The sequence below is a fragment of the Lutjanus erythropterus genome, chromosome 9, assembly GCF_056507025.1.
Source record: "Lutjanus erythropterus isolate fLutEry1 chromosome 9, fLutEry1.hap2, whole genome shotgun sequence".
Lineage (NCBI taxonomy): Eukaryota > Metazoa > Chordata > Actinopteri > Lutjaniformes > Lutjanidae > Lutjanus > Lutjanus erythropterus.
This window is the reverse complement of record NC_139325.1, coordinates 8,258,319-8,282,329: the sequence shown is the minus strand read 5'-3', so window position 1 is coordinate 8,282,329 and position 24,011 is coordinate 8,258,319. Positions and strand designations below refer to the sequence as shown.

Sequence of the window (24,011 nt, the reverse complement as noted above, 5' to 3'; positions counted from 1 at the left end):
GGAAATAATAATACAAGGTGATGAAAGTGATGGGGAATTTAAATTTATGCATAAATTAAGAAGACCTGATGAGGCGTATTATGAATTGGGTTGTGATAGTTTGTCATTTTTAAAAAGAGGGTTCCCAGAAAAAAAAAAGTTTGGGAAACACTGCTTTAAAACACAGACCAAACAGTAAAACCTTACAAAGATCAAGGTCCACCTGTTGAAAGCCATTTCAGAAAATAAAATAAAATAAGCTAATTAGTTACCAGGAAAGAACCTTTTGCATTACTTTGAGATGTCTGCTCTCATTAATGCATATATAGTTGTATTGTCTTATAATAACTGAAATTTTAACCTACAGGCTTGTTCACACCTGGGTATGAACAAGCATCCTGTGTTATCCAGTCACAAGTGGATGGTTGTACGTACAGGTGTGAACACACTCAGACCACATTCAGAAGTGTGACTGTAGTGTGTCCCTGCTGTCACTGAAGGGCCGCCTACTGATGTCCTGTAAGTTCATCATTTGGTTCACTGTGATGCAAATGACACTTTTGGGCTCCTCAACCTGCAGAGAGTGTTTGCGAACACACTGTAGCTCCACACTCCCTTAAAACTGATCTATTTACAGCATTGTTGAGTGAAGAGAAGCTTTATAACCTTACCTTTGTTAAATGCTGTATATAACAAATTCTTCATTATTTGGACCTTCTTGCAAATTCGGCAAATGTTACACAGTAAATTATTTGTTTCTTTGTGTGAAAACATTTTGTCCACTTGTCCCAGCATGTTAATGGTTACTACTGTTAGGCTGCTGGTTAGAAATAACACATTTTGAAAACATGTTTATTTGCATACAGAGTGGGGAAGTGAAGCAGCCATGACAAATTCTTAATCATTTATTTTGTCTTGTAAATTTGGCAGAAAATGCAAAACATTAATTGTTTCTTTCCTTGTAAAAATATTGCGCTGCTGTGAAGAGCAGACAAGAGAGCAGCTATATTGTGCACTGAGATGCACACTTCTACTTTGTCTGACACTGTCCTTTAGGCTTTTCCTCATCATATGTGGAGCTTCTTTCCTGCCAGGCCTGCTAACAACGCAGGTAAAACATAAGGCTCCTACAGACTTAAGTGTGGCGCTGAATTAAAAAAAAGAAGGGACGGCCTAATGGACAGTAAAGGACATTAAACTGTCAAAACAGCCCATGTGCATTATTTGCATATAAACGAATCTGGCAAAGTACTGGATGTTAACAAGCCACCATTGCTGTGGTGGAGTCTCCCTACAGTGTGAGTGCAAGTGAACGCAAGCCATCATAATAAATTTACAATCTTCTTCTTTTATACTCACTTTTTTTGTAACGTTACTTTTAACAACCATGTCTATGAAGTCAGGAAGAACCTGTGCTGTTCAGCTGCTCCAACAGTCAAGTCAGACTTCAATTTTGGAAATAAAAAAAGAATGGAAAATACACAAACCTTTACTTGATGAAGAGAGCTGCTGTCTGAGAGCAGAGACTTACAGAGATTCACTGAGTGTACAGAGGACCACCATGTGTCACAGTGGATCAAAAATATGAACAGAAAGGAACTTTGGTCATGAAAATATTGAAAACCTGATGAAAAATGACAATTAATGTTAATTTTTTATATATCTTACACAGTACTCCATCACTTAGATGTGATGGAGGTAGTCCGTTTTCTCTCTTCTCCATTATCCATTTACAGCTCTTGATCAAATCAACATGTAACTGCTATTTAACATTTGAAGAACATTAATATCGCCATCCTAAAAGAAACCCTCACCAGTTACTGAGGGCTGCTGTTTAATGTCAATCCAGTTATCTGCGCTGACACCGGTAGGAAGCAACAGCAACATGGTGTGTAGAAGGGAACCCAAGATGTGTGAGATCTCGCGAGAGTGAACATTTTGACCCAGAACTATGAAAAAAATCTTGCAGAAGTCTCCCTTCTAGACACAACCAGTAGACGCCGAGAGTGACAGACGTATCGTCGACATAGCACACATCACTCACATACTCAAAGCTGTCCACTTGTGATTGGATCACCCAGGATACATGTTAATACCAGGTGTCAACAGAGCCAATCATTGTACCTGTTACCACTGAGAGGTGTTATTAATACACCTGACCACCAGAGGGCAGCAACAACTGGCATTCCTACCTGTAAGCTCTACTTGTATTGCGTGTGGTTTAGACAGTAGAATTTGGTAGGACACAGATAGTGTTAAATATGTTAAACAATTGTTGCTAATTAATAATTATATGATAAGATATGACCCTAAGCTGTGTGTGTGTGTGTGTGTGTGTGTGTGTGTGTGTGTGTGTGTGTGTGTGTGTGTGTGTGTGTGTCAGGCTGTTCAGAGGTACAGTGCTGTGTGTACCTGAGGGCTGGTCATCTCATAGTCTGAATGTGTAACAGCAGAGTTGTAGTAGCGGTTACTGTAGCGGTAGTTGCGGTTGTCATTGGAAGAACCACTGGAGCCACCTGAAATCAAAAACACCAATGTTAAACTCATACTACTGTTGGCTGCACTGACATGTGTTATGGAAACAATCTGTTTCATTTGACCTGCAGGCTGACAGTATGTGGAGTTGTGCTGCACTTCAGACTTGTCACGCCACAGTGTAATGAAGGGAAACCTTTTGAATTCATACGCATGTCGTGTGTATACCATCACAGGATCCTGTGATAGTCACAGCACCAGAAACACACCAGGGTCCAGTCCTGTTCAGGTGTGGACTAGATGGCTGTGGTCATCAGGCCGTCCTCCCTCAGGACTGGTCTCTGTTCTGTTTTTAGTACTATTCAAAGGTAATGGACTGAACAAGCTCCAGCAGACATGGTTAACAGTTCAAGCACTACCTTCATGTCCCAACATGGCTGTTAATGATATGTGAAGGAGACAGATTCTCCTGTCCTCCCTTTGCATGTCCCCTGTGACACTGTAGCAGATGGGCTTGTTTTCTTGCACATAAATGAGGTAAATTATCATTTAAACATCCAGGACAACTGATTCTTTTTGAGGATTCACCATTTTCATTGACTGTGTTAGAGATGATAAAGATCTGGTTTTAAACTGCACAGTGTGTGTGTGTGTGTGTGTGTGTGTGTGTGTGTGTGTGTGTGTGTGTGTGTGTGTGTGTGTCTCTATTTGTGGTCCAGAGCATGTTGTGTGTGTTTTACCAGAGCTAGAAACAGAGCTAGTAGTGGAGGTTGAATGGGAGTGGTCCATGGCAGGAGAGGTGGATGTAGATGAACTGGTGTTGGTTCCTTCATCTGTCGTCTTCTTGAAGAAATTGTGCTGCAGGGCGTAGAATGGCGTGATGCGGCTTTTAGGGTCATAGTCCAGCATGCGCAGGATCAGGTCTGGAAGAGAGAAACATGATGATGATGATGATGATGATATGTTGCCATAGGTGGCCAGCTAGTGCAGAAAAGAGGGGGCAGAGTCCAGGAACACCCTGCTGGATTTAAATATCTTGTAGTGCTTCCTAACCTCCAGCAGGTGCCACTATTTACCATCATCTCCATGGCACCATGCCTTACATGTGCAGTGTTTGCTGAGGCGTTTGGTAAAAAAAATGCATGTTTGTACTCTTTACCAGGTTAAAGCCTATCTGGGAAGTTGTGATGTTGTGATAGCAGCAATTCATGCAGTTTCAGCCAATCCAGTGAATTCTGCACAACCTTAGAATTTTGTCCAAATTCTGCAACTTTCCCTCAAATTTGACCAATTATTGTGTGTACATGTTTTGCTTTATTATTAATTTTTTTTTTGCATTTGTATATTTTTTAATTTTATCACAGGTGCTGAACAGAACACATCTGTCATTGTCATGGACATTTATTAAAGCTCTGTGCACTTCTATGTTATCGTGTGCTGTTTTGACTGAGTTTGAGCTCCAAAAAGATTCTGCTTCTTTGCGGAATACCCTGGTGCACTTCTTCATTTACAAATAAAGCAGATCTTTATCATTTTTGTAATTCTGAGCCTTTTTGATGAGGTTAGTTAGAACACTCAGAACAGTGTGTTTTTTTTTCTCCCTGGAACAAGCTGACGCTTTAATGAATTATACAAAAAAAAATTGTAACTTTCTTTTGCAATTTTCATTTGGTCGTACAATTTCATTGCAAAAAATGCCTAAAAACATTGCAACATGCATCGCAATTTCTGAGAAAAGCTACTGTGAAATCAGGCATTTAAGGCACAAAAAAGGTCCACAAAATCCTGGAGGGACTGAAAAATCATGTATTATGTTCATCATTATCCTGTTTAATGTCATGTTTTAATACACTGTGCAATATTACTTTCACTCTCACTATTAGTTTTCATTACTAGCACTGTGTAGTATAGTACTGTCAATGTCATTGTCATTACTACTTCATGTTTTTTTTTTTTTGTAATTCATATATTTTACTTCAATCGTCATTTTATTAGCCACAGTTTCTTTGCATTTACTCCTAATACACCTTATACTTCACCTTTTTGATGTTGTTATTCTTATCTTATTGTAATTTTGGAGCAATCTGTTACAAGCATTTCCATTGAGATTAATAAAGTTCTATCTTACTGTAACTTTTAAATGGCTGTATTCACATTCATGTCAATACATCTAGGAAATACAAATGAAAAATCAATAATATTTCTTGAATCAATATGTCGTCCATCCCTGCAGATCAATACAAAGTGATGGTTTACCCTTAAACTTCAGGTAGTCACAGGGGGCGTGTCCTGGCTCTCCTGCCCTCCGCCCCCCTGGACCGCCAGTCTCAACACCCAAAATCTCATGAAGACGCCGTGTAGCTGGGGGCTTATACTCCTAGAAAACACACACACACACACACACACACACACACACACACCAAAATATGAATTCAGGATCCTCTAGTAGCTCTTATTACACTATATACAAGTAGTGAGAGTCTTAACAAAGCAACTCTCATTCACACCTCCCCCCTGGTGACCCTCAAGGGTCACACAATGGAAGGGCGGGCACATGAGTCACATGCCCCTCTAGGTGTTAACGACCCCATGAGGTTTAATACCTGAACTCCCAAACCAGTCAGTCAAAACTGAAGAAGTATCTTGGATGAGAGGCGAAATGTCTTCCAGAACTCTATCAAGTCCAGTTGCCTACTACAAACCTTGCTACGAATACCATGACCTGGATGACTGAGAATATTCACACACTTACTGCTCTAACCCTGTTCAGCTGTCACTGTTCTTAATACTGTGAAGGTTTGTTTTGTTTTTAATAACATTTCTGAGGTTTGAAACAGTTGGACAATGAGACTTCTGTTGGCAGAAAAACAATAATGGTGAATTCAAATCTATAACAACCCATGTCCTCATAATCCATAGAGGTAGTAGCCTCTTATTCTTTTCCTTCAGCAGAAAATCATTCCACATGAAAACTCTACAAATATGCATAATAGGGTTTAATATTTACTTTGAAATTCAGCCTTTTGTAAAACATACTTTTCACAAAAACAGAATCTAAAACACCTTTTCACTGAGCTACTTTTCACTTTCACTTAGCAGCACTCGGCATATCAGTAGAGTAAAGTGCTTCAGTGGTGTCTTCAGTTATTGTCATGCAGCTCACTGTGGTTTCAAACACTAATAAAGCTGTATTTTGTTTACTGTTTACAATAACTGCAAACACCAGGAGGTAGTTGTAAAGGTGAGAGGTAAAATGTCCATGAAACTGACATCACACACCTTCTTGACGTCCTTGTTCTTCTTCACTGTCCACAGACCATCTGACAGCTTGTCAAAGTACTTCCTTGCTTTAGGAGCTGCATCCAGCATGTGGCTGGGTGGGACACCCAGAACCTCCACAATCTTATTCATCTGATCAACCTACACACACACACACACACACACACACACACACACACGCACACACACACACACAGTCTTTATATTATGTACATCACTGTATACTCACTGTGAGTACAATACAGTTAATGGCATTCAGGATCCTGACTTTGAGACTGCAGAGGGAAAACAGAGTCCCTGTGTGTGCTCATACACATGTAATGACACTCTCACTAGTTAAACAAGTCTTGTCTGAACCTGAACCTGTGACTCAGTGATGGCAACAAGGAAGATATAGTTTGTGTTATGTATATGTATATGTATGTGTATATGTACAGTAAATTTACACTGTTATACAAGCTGTACACTGACTACTTTACATTGTATCAAAGTGTCATTTCTTCAGTGTTGTCCCATGAAAAGATATAATTAAATATTTGCAGAAATGTGAGGGGTGTACTCACTTTTGTGAGATACTGTATATGTATATGATTGATACATTTATTGTCAGAACAAGTGTGACATTCGTAGCTCATGTCTGAGATGTTTATCAGAGATTGGTGAACAACACTACAGCCTGGAAATATGTTGTGAATCTAATGTGAATGCTGATAGAGGAGAACACTGAATCACTGTCCAGTCCCTGCTGAAGTAATACGTGGTGGTGTGGCTTTTACCTCATTGGAGCCACTGAAGAGAGGCTCTCCTGTGTGCATCTCTACCAGGATGCATCCCAGAGACCACATGTCAATGGCCAGGTCATAGGGCATTCCCAACAGGACCTCAGGAGAGCGGTAAAACCTGCTCTGGATGTACTGATAGATCTGTGATGAGGGACAGATGGAGGTGGAGACAAGTTCAGAGACTCAACACTAACATGTGAACAAGTTGTCTTAACATGCCAAGAGTTCACTGACTTTTATTCTACCTTGAAGGTTTTCTTTAGAGCTATTTGTGTCTATGCTGAAGAAAAAGTGTTGTATCATTAACACTTCCAGAGCACACTTCATTTACAGGTTGGATTAAATGACGCTTATGTCAGTGTGTCACCTGCCATTCAGGAAATTCAACCTTCATACAAAAGCTGAACTCACTCCTTTCACCACATTGTTTTTCAAACTCTAACACTGGTATAAATACACAGTTCTGAATTACATTTATAAAGTAATAATAATAATGATAAAAGCAACAATTGTTGTTATTATCATCCTTATCATTATTATTATTATTATACTTATTATTGTTGTTGTTGTTGTTGATATTAAGTGGAGTAAACTGATAACTGTAGGTAATGTGGTGGGGTTTGTGTGTGTGTGTGTGTGTGTGTGTGTGTGTGTGTGTGTGTGTGTGTGTGTGTGTGGATGCTGCTGACCCTCTGTCCGAGCTGACAAGAGGATCCAAAGTCGACTATCTTGATGGCAGATCTCTTAGGGTTACACAGCAGGATGTTCTCTGGTTTCAGGTCGCAGTGGATGATTGACAGCTCTGGAGTGGCCAGGAATAATAACGCTGTGGACCAAAAAAGATATCACCCTTACTTTTATCAGGGTCTCAACTCATTATAGTTTTTATATACATATATACGTATATATATAAAAGATGATGTACTGAACACATTACATGTTTTTTTTTTCTATTCTAGCAGGATAAATCTGCATTTTTGGCATAATGGATGCATTCTGAAGGGAATAGGCTACTGTCAAAGACTTTCTATGTGTTCTGAACACAAGACAGCCTGTACTATTCACTCTGCTTCAGACGTCTGTTTACATTCATGTTTCCAGAAGTCCCTGCACCTCTTTCCATAGGCAGCAGGCTTTGATTGGTCGGGGACCAATGTGTAGTCTGTCATGTCTCTTGGAGAGAATGCATGACTGGACTCATCTGGCACAGGGGCCACCTGAGCAGACAAAACATTGTGCAGTGTGAATCTGCACCCACCTGTACAGAGCTGCTGTGCAAATTTCCTGGTGAGGTTGAGGGAGACTCCTCTGAAGTTGGTGTTCCTCAGCAGATCATATAGGTTGTAGCTCAACAACTCAAACACCAAACAGAGATGGTTCCTAAACATAAAGTGACGCTTCAGGTGGACTGCACAGAGACAAGTTGAAAGACAGACAGACAGACACAGACAGATGGGAGACAAGGAGGAAGGTTAAGATATACACTGAAACAAGAATCAGGTCAGGCAAGAGTACTGGACAACATCCAAATCATTTCCTGTCAATTTTTCTTGTTCCATCTGACTGTACAGTGCTGGAACATTTGATACCATTATCATTGTATACAGGTTGACAATATGATAAACAGATGAATAAATACTACTACTACTACTACTACTACTACTACTACTACTACTACTACTACTACTACTAATAATAATAATAATAATGATGATAAAAATCTTAATAATAATAATAATAATAATAACAACAATAATAATGAGAATAAGAATAACACTAATAACGTGCCACTTAACAATAAGACTATCCTTATAGATTTATGAATGGTAGGGCCCGATACTGGACTTGTGGCCAATGCATATACTGAGATTTGGAAGCAAAAAAGTATTGATCTATCAGCTGATATTCTTCATACAGTATGTAATAAACAGGACAAAGAATATAAACATAAAGACACTTTTTTGCAATAACCCATCAAATGTGGTTATCAAACACTTGACAAAGACCTTAATGGAATTTTTGGGGATATCTTACAGTTCAACAAAAAACTTTATTGTCCAAAATGACATCAGGGCACTGACACAGTGAGCTCTCACCAGCATTTTAGCAATCATAAATAACTTTAAAAAAAGAGAAACTCACAAATAGAGCAAATATATGTATATATTACATTTGAATTAGGAAAAAAGATCAAATATGACAACCAGTGTAGTATAACCATATTTGTGGGGCTATACATGTGTTATATTTGACCTCAGTCCTCTGCCACCTCACCAAAGTGTGTGTGTGATCAGTCTTACCAATGTAATATTTCATCTCTGTGTCATGCTTGTTCATGAGCTCCAGCAGGCGTAGTTCAATCTGTGCCTGGTTTAGAAATGCCTTTTTGTTCTTGATGATCTTAATGGCGACCCATTCCTGCTCGTGGTGGTCGTAGGCCTTCACCACCTGTAGACACACATCAACACATGATGCAAAAAATATGCTTTGAGTGTTTAACTTTTTTCATTAGAGAGGAAATGACTTGGACACAATGTCCCAGGCTGTCTGAATGTGGCTTTGACACGTGTGTTACACGTTGAGAGAGTCCCAACAACAACACCTTCTGATTGATTAAAGCCAATGCAAATGTATGACTGTAATAAAATCCACTAAATATATCCTGACACCATACCAAAAAAATTCTTCCAGAACGAAATGTACTCCCTCTAAAGACATGAACTGTCCCTTTTTTATATCTCTGTTCATATACAGATGAAAAGAAACAACAGATAACAATTTTTTTCATCCTTATGCTCAGCTGGACTAACCATCTGTGAGGAACAGTTAATAAACCGGGAAATGAGTTTCACTTTTCTTGGTTTGTGGATCTGACCTGTCCGAAGGAGCCCTTCCCGATCAGCGAGTCTATCTCATAGCGGTCCAGCCACTTTTCTCCATTTTTGACAATGTAGTCATAGTTGTCGTCGTCATAGCCATCATTATAGACTTTTCTCTCCTTCTTGGTGCTGCTGTCCTCTGGAGGGACTTGCTGGGCCCGCCGCTTTTTCTTAGTATAGTACACCTGTGGATAAAACAACAGCTCAGGTTCCCTGCTCTGCTTCACGGTGCATCTCATCATTGCTCATCATTGCTACTAAGAAAATCAAATACAATAATCACATTTTTAACTAAATTAAATCTTATATTCATTTAACAAAAATTGAACACAATGGGAAAGTTGTTGTAATTTGCTGCAGCTGGCCTGCAGAGATATTTTCTTGACCGTCGTCTTACTGTCCTAAATGACATCATGAAGTAAACCCTGTTAAAGGGTGAATTTTCTCTTCAAACCAAACTTTCACAAGATTAAAAGCCATGACGTGTATTGGAAAGTAGCTTAACAGCAGTTTTAGTTTGACTTCACTTAAAACACTTGTTTTTCCAATATATTCTTGTTCAGTTGACAGTGCTGATCCAAACCTGATTACTTCAAGTAGACAAATGCTGATACCTAGTAGGAATTACCTTCTGCAGTTTCTATACACCCCTGCTTCAATGCCCCAACAGTAAACCCCAAAATGATTAACACTTGGTAGTTTTCCCACTGACTGACAAGTATTCCCAGCAATGCTTTATTCCAGGATCATCAAACATCATGCATGATAATGTAGACAACAGTCAAATACAAATCAGAAAAAGTCATTGAAACTAGAAAAGTCAAAAGACAAACACATGAACAGGTGTGTGTGTGTGTGTGTGTGTGTCATACCTCATTGATGTGCTTGTAAGTTTTGATGAGGTCAACAGAGAGTTTCCTCAGTGGGGCGCTGGCAGGGTCTCTGAAACTGGGGGGGATCCTCCGCTGGAGTATGGTCATATCAGACAGCACCTGCAGACAACAGTGACACTTCATACACGCGTCTGCAGTTCGAAGCGGCACATGACAATCTAGAAACCAGTAGGTGAAGTGTGTCTGTGTGATAAACAGAAACAGCTGTGCAACTGTGCAGGTTTATAAGACTGAAGTAGAGTTGAAACAATAAATATCAGGACCACATTACTGATTTTTTTTGGTAACACTTTGAATTTTCTTAGAAATTACCCTCAAAGTACATCCAAATTACCCCGGTTTAAACAACTACGGCAAATAATGACATACTTAACATGAAATTTGGGGGTGGTTTGTGGGTAAATTCAGAGAAATTTCAAATATGATGCTTTGTAATTACCACCACCTACATGAAAATAGTACTTGCTAATTATCACATACTTAAGCATGAAATTTGTGGGCAATGTCGGAGATATTTCACAAATATTACTTGTTAATTACCAACTATTAACCATGAAGTTGAATTGGAAGTTAAAGCATTACTGATTTTTTTTCAATATGTATTTTTTAAAAATAGAGCCATTGTGTGTACTCTGTATCAATTCTACCTCCTATCATGAAGTTCATCTTTGCACCGCCAGACTGCTAAATTATAATTGATAAAACGAACATGCCTCTGCATTAAGTGGTCAGATACTAGGCCTACATTACACTGGCATACATATACAATGGGCTGATTATTAAATCAATAATCAATGACATTCCACTTGCTTTTGGGTCAAAAGATAGATATGACACATATACTAATTCCATATGAGCTGGAAAATGCTGCAGATTTTCTTGTACTGTGAATTCAAACAGTTTATTTTTCTATATATTTTTCTCTTTTGGTGTTAACATAGATTTACTGTAAGTGTGTCTGATGACCTGCTGCTGTAACATAAGAATTTCCCAGTTTGAGATCAATAAAGTTCTTTTGTGTGATCACAGTTACAGTGATCAACCACTTACACGGACCAAAAAGACTGAGACAGAATCATTTTTCCACAAATGCTGCTGAAATTATTCACTTGTAGTAATCAAGTAGTAGTAGCAAGACAACAAATGGGAAAAAAAACATTTAAAACTACAGTCATTCTGTTTTTCTTCTTTTTTTTTTATTTGACTCCCATGATGCTTTGCCTCATGTGCTTCCAGCTGGCCCCCTCAGGCTGCTGCTGCGTGCAAACCGAAATCATGACGGGAAAAAGAAAGATATTTTCTCTCAATGAAAAACGTTGTCTCCTCAAACCTTCTGACAATCTGCCAAAAAAAAGCCAACAACACGCAGAAGCAAAACTATATATATGGTGCTGTACTGTATTATAGTGTATTTGAATTAAACCAAGTAAAGTAATTTAATTCATACAGTAATTTGAAAGGTGTTTGAAACACCTGTACTGTGTTTTGAAACAGCAAAATTCAGAAAAATAGCGACACTGTCCATTTCATTGCCTAATTTTCATGTAATAAATATACAAATCTCAGTTAGATGGTAATCTGCATGAGAAGTAAAGAAAAAAAAACAGTTACAATATTTATCTGCTAATGAATTCAAGTACTTCAAGTACTGATGAATTCAACCTGGACAGACTTGATCACTGTATCTCTTCTTAGTTTAAACTAACAGTCATGCGCTGCGTGTCTCTGGATTAACACTAAACGATGTGGAGGAGGTTTTCAGGACAAAGTCCAGGCTGTCCTACACCACAGTGAGGATGCTGACTCATGTCCTCAGCTGCTAAGTGGACACCAGGACTCATATTCCTTCCAGTCTCCCATGAGTAAAGCTTGGCGGTGTTTTTCAGGTGTGGTTCTCCTCAGAGTGGGGAAGAACTGCATCTCCTCACAGAGGTTACCTGCAGCTACCTGCTCACACATCATGTAGGCCACGTGCCCACATCTTCTCATTCTCTTAGTCTCTGACAAATCTAGTGAGCAGAGGTGAAAAGTAGAATGAGACTGACAGGTAAACAGAGCTCTGCTTAATAGAACAGCTTCATCTCCACCACCACAGTCCAGTCCTGAGAGTGCATCACTGGAGCCTGTTACACTAACTCACAGTGAACATCATGATCCTTTCATCTGTGAACAAGACTCAACGATTTCAGCATCAGAAGACATCATCAGTGCTGTGATTTCAGACTGTAGAGGTGCTGCTCCTCTTCAGTGTGATGAAGCAGACAGGTCAGCTCAATGTTTCCACATCTCAGTTGCAGCTCCAGTCCTGCACATATATACTGGGCAGCAGGTCACAAGCACAAGAGGTGACAAGATGAAACCTCGTTGGGGTCAAATGCTGTATTCAGCGACCCAGCAGCTCAGTTGGTAGAGCGTGTGACCCAGAGTCCTCAGCAGTGGCTGTGGGTTCCATTCCAGACAGTGTCCCTTTGCTGCCTGTCTTCCTTATTCTGTCAATTTAGGCCAAAAGTGTAAAATGTAATATTTTTTAAAAAGCTATGCTTAACTCAACCCAGAGAACCTGAACATAGATGAATGCATGTGCTCTTGCAGTACCTCTCAAAGAGTGCTTCTTCCAGATCCATTTGAAGAGGATTCCCATGAACCTTGGAATATCTTAGAGACTTCTTGAGGTACTCTGCACCCAGAAGTTCTGGTTCTTACTGGACCAGAACTATTACAGTTGGCTTCTGGACCACAGCATGAGCTTGTCCATGTCGCAGTTACCATGTTGTACTTAAAGCTAAGTGAGCTCCAGGTGATCCTCAGAGTCCTCCTTGTGGATCTTGTCAGAGTGTGTATACTCATGACTGAGTGATCACTGCACTGCACTCTTTTGCGGTATGTACAGCACTGATTCTTCTGTATGTTTAAACAAAGTGAGTTGCCTGGAGAAAATGCTCTCCGTTGTCACTGAGGTGCCCCCTGATGGACAACCCCTCACACATCTGACACAAGTGTCCACATTTCCTCAGGGTACTGACTTATGACATCACACTGACAGACCAGTGTTAACCTTGTTCATGTCAAGCTGAGAGCTTATTGGCAGTTTGCATGATTTTCAGAGAACAACTAAAACCTGGCAGGGCCTGATTGGGCAATGTTTAATGATGAGTTGATTGATCAAGCATCAATTGTCCAATCATAGCTTAGCAGCCATAACTCAACATGGCAGGTTTTTGCATGTTTAAGTGGTGTGCATGCAAAGGAACAAAAGGCTGAGGAACATCTGTGGCCAGTTACACGTGTGTGTATGTGTAAAGGTCCTTTGAGAAAGCAAGTGATTGCCGTGGCCACCTGCATATTTTCTATGTTAACATGACAGCAGCCATAGCGCCAAGGTCAGTGGCAGTGGTTGCAGTGAGGAGAGCAAGGGTGGCTGTTGCTCTCAAGATCCTGCATAGCTCTTTGCTGCTACATTCAGAGTTTATGAGAGTTCAATTTTTTTCAACTTGCCACCACAGCTCTCTGTGTGACCATGGCAACCACAGAACCAACAGCGAAGGAAACCATACAGGAGCTTGACTTAAAGACCTCTTCACCTGCAGAGAGCAGACAGATCAATAAGGAGAAACATCAGCATCAGAGTCTGATTATCTGCTCTGGGACAACAAACAACCTTTGCGATGTAAGTTAGAACTCATCATACTGCTAAGCATGTGCTCTAGTTTAGACTGCAACGTTCTCTATCTGGTTCTGAGATGAGGCGATACAGAGAAGATAATGGACAGTAGCAGCCTGTGTGGTACAGATAGGTAGAATCCAGCCAGCGACAAACCCTGCTGCTTTCGATTCAAAATCTAGAACAGTGGCGTTACCAGCTGTGACTGCTTACTGCCTGAAAGTGTTCCCAGTGTTCCCTAGAAGGGGGACAGGGTGTAGGTGGATCATTTGCATACTGAAGCTGGTACTGATTACCATGGCAATCAATATGACTTCTGACTTCTACCTTTAAAGTATCTGGTTTAGCTATTCACCTCCGTGAAGCTTGCACACAAAAACAATCACAGCAATCACTGTCAACAGATCAACTCTGCACTAATATCCAGCTTAGGGAAATATGGGTTACATTTAAAAATACCACAAAATACAAGCCAAAATCTCAAGGCTGACCTATATTCATATCTGTGCAATCCAACCTCTATAACCAAGCTACTTAACAGAGTAGTAATTAGAGCTTGAGATCTGTGCTTGAACCCAGCAGGTTTGGGCTGGGCCATATTTCTCAGATTTTTCATGGGCTTACTTTGGGTTTGGGCTGTATTATTATTATTATTATTATTATTATTATTATTATTATTATTATTATTATTTCTCTGCAATTTTGTTATTGGCAATTCAAATCCCCCCCATGTATTGACCATGCCAAGTCTTACTGTTTGGTACAAAGAGGGAAGCTTGTTAAGAAAAATGTTGGGCTGTAATGGAGTTCATGCTGAAATATGCTAATGAGGCACGGGTTTGGGTCAGGTTCAAACAGAATTTTGTCGATCTTGGGCCTTTTCGGGCTCAACTTTTCAGGCCTGAGTAAAGTTGTAGCGCTAACCAATCAGAGCAGAGTTGTTGGCGTGTCAGTGGGGAAAAAGAATGAGGCAATCGAGGCCTTCGATGTTGAGTCATTCATTCTTTCACTTTGATGGAAGGCTTTTAAAAGATTCTTTTTAGGATATAGAACTCTCCCCTGTATTGGGAAATGAGTGCGTACAAACTACTGATATAGTAAATTAAAAATTCATTCTGAACTTTTGGTATAGTTGTATATTGTAGTAATAACGTACAGTTATCACAAGATCATAATGGCACTGCCTCAGTTTACTCCTTTTTCAGTAACACCAGATATAGTTGTAATTTGTGATCTTGTGAAGCCATCTCCTCTGCAAACCTTCCGCTCACTGACATCACCAGACAGTAAAGGTGAAAATGTAAACAAAAGTATTTTTTTTATAGTGACCTCACGGCAGTAGTCTCATTTCCAGTAGCTTGACAAGACAAACGCAATTGTTTTAATCTTTATCCAGATTGGAAACATCTCATTGGTGCTGCAGTGCTGCTCTAACAATCAACAGGTGAAACATTCAGTTTAGAGCAGCAACAATAACTCAATTAATCGATTAGTAATCATTATTAAATTAATCACCAATTATTTTGATAATTAATTAATTAAATAAAGAAAAATGTTAAAATTCTCTGATTCCAGCTTCTTAAATATGAATATTTTTTGGTGACAATGATCAATATTTGTCACCATTTTCTGACAGTTTATAAACCAAACAACAATTAATTGATTAATTAAGAAAATAATTAACTAATTAATCGACCATTTAAATAATCATTAGTTGCAGCCCTACATCAGTTCATGAATCAAAGGCATGTATGACATGCCCATTGTAACGCTGTGTGTGTGTGTGTGTGTTACCTGCTGCTGCTCGGCCATGGAGTGGATGGAGCTGAAGGAGGGGTGTGTATGTGTGTGCTGGCTGGTCATGGCTGGCTCAGCGAGGGAGAAGCCCTGGGCAGTGGAGGAGGAGGAGGAGGAGGAGGAGGAGGAGGAGGAGGTGGGCGGACATCCTGAGCTGCTTACACCTGGGGAGAGAGAGGGGGAGAGAGAGAGAGAGGGAGAGAGAGAGAGGGAGAGGGAGAGGGAGAGGGAGAGGGAGAGAGAGATGATTAGAGAGGGAAACCCCAACATTCTTATCTGGTTCTTTGGTTCTACAACAACTTCTGCTGATCAGAGAGCACATGTTACCACAGTCACTGACACCACACATACTATTCATTACAAATATCCACACGTCAAAAAGTTATTCCGTACCATGTTGCAAAAACACATCAAACATCACTTTAAGAATATATGACAACAGTGTTACCTCCAGAGCTTATAAAATGAGGTGTGGCTAAACATGGGGGGGTTACAACAATACCTCCCACAAAAGTCTACAACAAACAATTTGTGAGGGGCGTGGCTAATTGGGGGCATGGTATAAGTCATTAACTACAGAGATTCATGTTTGTCACATATTTCATGGGCTTATTATTATCAGTATTATTATGTTTTCTCTGCAATTTTGTCACTGGCAATTCAAATGTCCAAAGTATTGTCTCTGTCACTCTTACTGTTTGGTACATAGAGGGAAGCTTGCTAAGACTAAGACTAATCTTGGGCTGAAATATGCTAATGAGGGACAGGTTTGGGTCGGGTTAAGACAGAATTTTGATGGGCTTGGGTTTTTTTGGGCTCAATTTTTCAGGCCCAATTTAAGTTCTAACACATACCACACACCTCTGTTTAAGAGTACTTTTGGATTTAATCCTGATGATAAAGGTGAACCAGCAAACACTGCAGACTACTGATTGGTCAGTGTAGCAGACTGTAGTGAGGGTGAGAGAGGGTGAGTAGCAGACTAATGTGTGGCAGAGTGATAATGCATGTTTGCTGAGAGGAGGAAAAGGTGAGCAGTGAAGTTGTCGGTCTGGCAGTGATTGTATAGTGTAGGTTTGAGTTTGCTAGTCAATAAAAGCTGTAACTTCTCTTGACCAAAGCAGAGTTCCTGAGTGTACGTTGTTTCCCAACAGCATCACTATGACGATCAGCGTTAACACAGTACTGTCTGCAATGGCGTAGGGTGGAGTTGAACTGTTTTACAAAGTTTTACACAATTACCACCATAATGCTGTAACCCAGGTAAAATGTCAGGAAGGTAAGAAAACATTGATACTGCCCATCAGGGGAAAAATATGGAGTGATACGTAGCTGAATGTATATGATTCATGTAGGGAAAATAAACAAATAAGAGTTTGCTGATGCTATCAGGCTGAATTTTGCTTTACTAAAATTCAGCTTTGTTCCTTTTTATATAAGTTATTTCCTCTATCATTGTTCACAATTGATTTTTTTCAGCCTCTGAAGTGGAAGAAGTTTGAGAACCACTTGTGTAAGTAATAATCTAATGAACACTGGGACATATTATAGAGCACAGATAACTGTAGACACTTCTCAGAGGCAACTTTCTCTCTGATTTAATTGCAGCACAAACAACACAGAGACCATCAGGAAGTTGTGTCACTGTATCAGCGGGTGGTAGGGCTGTATGGTTCCGGTCAAAATGGAAACCCCAAGAATCACATGAAAGGGAGGTACTTCCACTCAGGGTAAAGATCATGATTTTCTCCCACAATTCAAATACGATCAAATACAAATTACAATCCATATTGCCTCCATGCAGGCATACAAACAATACGGTCATTAGCTATTGGGAAAGGACACAAAGACAACTTAACATTCAATAATATTAAGTCTGTTGCTTACAGGTCTAACCACCTGTGGCCACTTCAGCCTAAAATGATGCATTTTTTTGCATTTCTGCCACAAATGCTGCTCTAGTCCTTAGTGCAGTCGTTCCCAAACTTTTTCTGGCATGCAACCCTTCAGAAGTCAAAAAAAAGTTCAGCCACCCTACATGTTTTTTAAATCAATCATTAACAATAATTAGGGAAGCAACCAATAAAAAAGGATTCTAAAGTTGAATTGTTGTGAAATAAAGGTCTGCATGAAAGAATCAGCAGAGTCTTGTTTGTTTATTTCCCCTACATAAATCAGAATCATCAATCACCTTAAGTGATTCTGGTTCTTCTGTATGTAAGATGTGTTATCATTTTGAATCAGCTTAGTAAAAACTCATGCTGAACTAAAAGGTGTGAAAGAATCTGGATGTTTGTGAACTGAAACATGATGGTGAAGGCTCACAGTATGGGGATAAAACTTGGTAGCCTACGGGGACTACCTACATGGAACATTTGGTGGTTATGGACCATCAAGTCATGGTTAATGTTGAACAAATGTACAAAACTGATATGTTTTCTCACAAAGTAATGTGGGTGCTTTTGACCATCATCTTTGAATCAGCTCCATCACTGTGTTTCCTTAACTGCTTTTTTGTTGTTCCTTTTGAAGCATTTTCTCTTCTTTACTTTTCTCACACATTAGATTTCTTTATACTAAGGTTGCGCCCCTCTTTCTGTGCAGTTTGTCACATGGAGTAAACCACATTTGTCATTTGTTGGTGCAGCCTCACTAGAAATCAGGTAACTCTGTCTTATTGCATCAGATCTCAAACAAAAACAGTAGAATCAGTGTCATTTAAAAAACTAGCTTGCATAATCATGCAGCCCAACTAAGAGGCAGAATAAATCTTGTAAAGATGAACATCATTTCAAAGTTTTTATCTGTTAAAAGTTGCACCTTAACACACCACAAAGGCAACCACCAACAGCTAGCTGGCTGCCAAATAAGACTATACAATCATACGCAAAATACACAAATGAGAAACAAACAAAATTACGTTTTCATGCCATGATGAGTCTATTTAAGCGGTCATAGACCTGGAAACTAAATCACCACACCTCATCATACCTTAATAATAATAGTGCAACTGATGCTGCAAAACTTTTGCTTTGATTCATGGTATTTTGATTCTTGATGCAGCTCTTCTATAGCAGCAAAATCCCTGGGAGAGTACTGCAACAATTACTGCTCATGAATCCACTCATCATGTGTTATTTTTTTCCTGTGGTCTTGTTTTGCCTTAATTGTGAAAGCAGCTTAGAGACAACACCAGCAAGGTCAGCTAATGTCACCAGAGTCCAACTCAATGAAGTTTATCTAAAATAGTTTTATTGTAACTTTAGTATAAGATGACAGTTTGAAAAAAAACAAAACACTGCAGCATCTGTGTTGTTCAGCAGCTTCATTTTGGTTTGTGAGCGAAAAAGAAAAAGATGGAGACACCATGTCAAAGCCATATCAAACTGGTGGCCTGGCCTCAGTTGGTAGTTGCCCCACAAACTGAGGCTGTGTCCTAAGCAGCGGTTCAACTCCCGCCTACTTTGTTGCATGTTAGGACTCATTCCCTCTCCCCCTTTCCTGTCATATCTTCAGCTGCCCCTCCCCTCCCCCAACCTCTGTTGTTAGTGGGCAGAAAGGAAAAACGCAGAGGTGAAAAATCTATATTAAACGGATGCATAACAGCCACTCAGGGAGCTCCCTACCAACTTCTTCTGATGCCAGTTCAGTGTGCTGAATCGGCTGTGATGTGGGCCAGCACTGGGCCGAGCAAACCATGCCAGGCACACTCCAAAAGCTACAGCTGGTGGTAAGCACAATAATATGATGGCTGACTGTTTCTGCATTTGTCAGTCTCAAACACACACAGATGCACACACTGCATCTTCCTGTGAGAAGTGGGGAAAACTCCATACACCCACCAAACTGATATTTCCTACAGCCAATCACTGCAAGTGCTTGTGATATCCAATCAGTGTTCAGTGTCAGTTGCTCTTTGATCTTTCCATGTACACAAAGGCTGGTCGACCCTGGATGTCAAACACACACCAGGACTTCTTGTCATCGTCATGGCTCAAGCCAAGTGAGTAATGCTAGGCTAACTGTTGGATTGACTCGTTGTTTTATTATGCTAGTCAAATTATCTCCCAAACTGTCACAGCTACTCTAACCTCACAGAACAAGTGAGGGAGCTATCAAAACAGACATGTGTGAGTGAGAATATAGCTGGGCTTACTGCATAATTAATGATGGTATGATTTACAGTGGACAGGGAGTGGCTCAGCTGCTGACCACGTCTCTTCTCCACTTCAGCTGCTGGACTGAGAGGAGTGATGAACTTTCTTAGGGTATGATAGGTTCTTTCAGAATCAGGAACCATTAGAAGTGTGATAACATACATTACAAGGACCACAGTGTAAGATTTATGGAGAATGTGGCAGAAACTGTGTTTTCATGAGGGTATAATTCCCTGATAATAAGAATTGCTGCATTTTCGTCAGCTTAGAACAGGGGTCTAAAATCTGCGTCATAGTCTGCATCTGGCTTGTTGCCGTTTCCTTTCAGTTTTTGAATGAGCCCCATATATCAACAGAGAATACAGGTCCTTATCCACAGAGGCGGCCATGTTGGTCCACCATGTTTCTACACTAGCTCAGAAGAGACAAACCAAACACTGGCTCTAGATGTGGACTTCTGCGGGGTTTTTTGTGAGATTTGCAGATACTATAAGCTCTATTCTGTTCTAGGGCAAGGTGTTAGCAATCTGCAAGCTAGTCATTTAAAGCGTGGTGTCTCTGTTCCATCAGTGGGAAATATCAAATACAATGCAATACCAGTATTAACAACTGCTTAAATGGAAGACAGCTCACTACGCAAATAGACGCCAAAGCCACCATTTTGATATGCAGGGGTGCGGTACTAACTGTTAAACAATCATGTGATATACATGCTCTGTAATATTGCATAGATGAACTTCATTGATCCCATTGAAATTTATGTTGCAACAGCTCAACAAAAACAGGCAGAAAGAAGGGGGTGAGTGACAATACAATACTTCTAAAATAAAGATGAAATAGAAGAAAAAAACTAAGACAATTATGAATTATAAAGTATGAAGTACTAAATTTGGTATACACCTTTCACCTATACAGATATATGGAGACATTTGGATGTATGGACAGATATGTTGATAAATATGGAGTAGTAGTGCTGCCTTGTAAAGGCAGATTGCACAAAAATCCAGATTGGATTGCACAGAATACTAGGTGCAAAAACGTCACAGAAGAAAAATATCTATTGCACAGAAAATGACACAGAAACACGTAAAAACACAATATGTTGCACAAGGTAATTGCACATTAAAGATGTGAAGGCTTCACAGTATGTATAAAAGAGTATATGGTATGTCACTGGGTAGAACTGATCACAGAATTTGTACTAGATGTACCAACACATCCAAACAAGCTTACAGTCTTTCTCCATTGTTTGGTACACTGGTGCTGAGCTTGTTCTTGAGTTTTAGCACCAGCTCACGTGTTCTAACCCTACAGCCTGTGGATATGGACATTTTGGAGTTTGTATCACCAGCACATGACCTTCATCTGTGGCCTCTCTGAAACCCCTGCAGAGAAAGTTTTCAACAAAGCCAGTCTTCTCCTCATCAGGCCAGTAATGGACAAAATTCAGTTCCTCCATGAAGTTGCGATGTTGTGATCACAACAATTCAAACAAATTAATCTAATCTCCATGAATTCTACACAATCTTGCAATATTGTCCAAACTCTGCAACTTTTACGCAAATTGAACCAATCACTGTTACTCCAGTATAATTTTGTGTGTAATCATGAGCCTTTTTGGTAGGGTTACTTGGAACTTTTAATGAATTATACAATTTTCACTTCCTTACGCAATTTTATATTTAAAAAAGGCCTCATAACATCACAACATGCATCACAATTTTTTAGAAAAGCTGCTGTAAAATCAGACATTTTAGGCCACAACATTCCCAAAGACAAGTCCGTGAAATCCTGGAGGGACTCAATATCAAAAGACCAGGTACGACATGAATGTGCTTCTTCCTACCTCTTACACACACATTCAGATGGAGGAGAAAATCAACATGTGCACACACAAATTAATCTCTGTTGACATCTGCATCACTCTGACATAAATGAATACAACACTGTGAGCTTTCCATAACAGAAGATGCATCAGTAGGTAAAAGAAATAATGGAATAGAATCAGGGGCATGATGAGATAAATGAGAATGTATGTGACTAAACATCGAAATGAATCTTCTTACAGACAAAAAATGATGCCGTTTGTATAAATGCAGCATGAGCAACAAGAATCCATATTGTGAAAAACAGTTATGTAAAACACATATGAAGTATCAACAGGCAGGCATGTCATTACACCATAAAAAACTATCTTTATATGTGTGTGTGTCCAAAGCTTTTACTTTGAAGCAGCAGCAGCAGGAAATAGTTTGCATTAGTAGCTGCAATTGAAGCTGATGAAGAGCACATCACAAAGCAGTGAGGTTTCTCATCTCAATTAGCTGAAAGTACAAACAAAATGTATGAAGTCCAAAGCACAGACACTGTTAAAGCTGCTACAGTCCGAGAGCTGAACAGTGCGACTGCTCCCTGCCGGCCACAGTAACCGTTTTCAGGGCTGCAAAATCTAGTCTATTTTTATCACTATAACATAATTCAGGGCAGACATTCTCAGTGAACACGTAAGAATAACCTTGGTAATTATAGGTTCCTCATTACTATTATCTAACACACACACACTGTAGACACTTCTCCTATTCAGTACATCTTTTTCCAAATGGCTCCCTGAGATTTTAAATAGATCTCTGGGGCTAAACCAGGTCCTATTTGTGAACTTAAAACCATTGAGCAGCTGTGAACCACCTCTGTGTTGATTGCTTGTGTGTAGTTGTTTCATGTTGTGTGATAAGGAAGAGAAAGTAATCCAATCATTGTCAGTGGGACTGTCGTGGTGCTCTGGGTCCTGGCCTGCTTACAGATATGACACTGCTGGAGAGAGAGAATATCTGCCTAGTACTGAAAAATCAGCACCGTCTCTTTAAGAGACTGAGAGGCACTCACAGCACTTCCTCAATCTGGCATCCCCCTTCTTACGCTGCCATTGGCCGAGGCCACCTCTTTCTCTGTCAGCTGATTCGCTGTTGGTATCTAAGGGCTGGCTGGCCAGCACTCTATAAATAAACCCAGTGCTGTCTCAGCAACCAGCCTACAATACTCATTAGCTACTTCTCCCTCTCCTCTTCCGCCTCTCCCCTGCTAAGCAAGTAGCTTCCAATAGCAGGCCTGGCTCTCAGCAGCAGCAGTCTGACATACTCTCCCCTAGCAACCCAACCCACCCTACCAGCCACTCTCTCCTCCCCCTTTCCTTTATCATCCTTTCTGCTTTCTCAAACCTCTCAATCTGATTCTCTCCTCTATTTATCCATCCATCACCCCTACTTCCCTCACTGCTGACTTCAATCACAGCTCAGTATGTCTCAGAAAGAGATATTTCCTGTTTCATCTCTTCATTAGTGCTGTGTTGATCACAATGATTTAACAATACAGCCATGCACACTACAGTCAGAAACTCATGCCTCCTGCTCACAACAAGTTGCTACATAATGAAAAACAATATGAAGCCACCTGTGTTCGAATCAGAGCTTCACAGTGAACCAGTTGTGCAACACTTACCTGAAGAAAAGACACACAAATCTGTGTAGACAAAACCAAGTCCATGTCTGAGCAGTTTCAAGATAGAGTCTGATGACAGCAGATAGCATTACTTTGATACTCTCACTTCAAACAAATACTCTCAGTTAGCATTTAGAGCAGCAAATCCCAAAGACCAGGTTGGGACCCAACTGTTGAGGTGGGTCACAGGAGATTTTATTTGGGTCCCCCAAAAAATAAAAGACAATGGAGGAGATTCTGCAAATATAAGATTTATACATGCAGTCCAGCTTTTATAAGTTAGTTTAAATATGTCTATTGTCTTACTAATGAGAGGTAAAAGCAAAAACCTGTTAATTCCATCTAAAAGCATTTATTTTGTCTTATTTATGAAGGAAGCTAAAATGTCCTTGATTGTTTTCCTGAGAAGAGGAAATAAAAACAATTTGATGGCCTGTTACCTTAGCCTATATGAATTTATTTCTCATTTCTAAATTTTTAATGTGTATATGATGATGCGGAAATAGCAGGAAAAATGGTCTGGAACAATCATTTATGCATTTATGAATGAACACTTCCTAGAATTTATTGTCAAGACCTATTGTGATTTGGGTCATGATGGTTTGTCATTTTTA

At 39.8% G+C, this 24,011-nt stretch overlaps 1 protein-coding gene across 3 annotated transcripts in view; it reads right to left on the bottom strand.

Moving 5' to 3' along the window:
* The window catches only part of dyrk1b (dual-specificity tyrosine-(Y)-phosphorylation regulated kinase 1B), an 85,450-nt gene that overhangs the window by 3,383 nt on the left and 58,056 nt on the right, over window positions 1-24,011 (bottom strand). For all 3 annotated transcript variants that reach the window (XM_084726025.1, XM_084726026.1, XM_084726024.1), the window contains 11 exons: window positions 15,743-15,909; window positions 10,267-10,386; window positions 9,391-9,579; window positions 8,816-8,963; window positions 7,774-7,923; window positions 7,205-7,341; window positions 6,510-6,656; window positions 5,734-5,874; window positions 4,711-4,831; window positions 3,195-3,377; window positions 2,392-2,495 (listed from right to left, as the gene is read on the bottom strand). In XM_084726025.1, coding sequence (XP_084582151.1) covers window positions 2,392-2,495; window positions 3,195-3,377; window positions 4,711-4,831; window positions 5,734-5,874; window positions 6,510-6,656; window positions 7,205-7,341; window positions 7,774-7,923; window positions 8,816-8,963; window positions 9,391-9,579; window positions 10,267-10,386; window positions 15,743-15,811 — 1,509 coding nt within the window. In that variant the 5' untranslated portion in view covers window positions 15,812-15,909. The remainder of the gene's footprint in view (window positions 1-2,391; window positions 2,496-3,194; window positions 3,378-4,710; window positions 4,832-5,733; window positions 5,875-6,509; window positions 6,657-7,204; window positions 7,342-7,773; window positions 7,924-8,815; window positions 8,964-9,390; window positions 9,580-10,266; window positions 10,387-15,742; window positions 15,910-24,011) is intronic.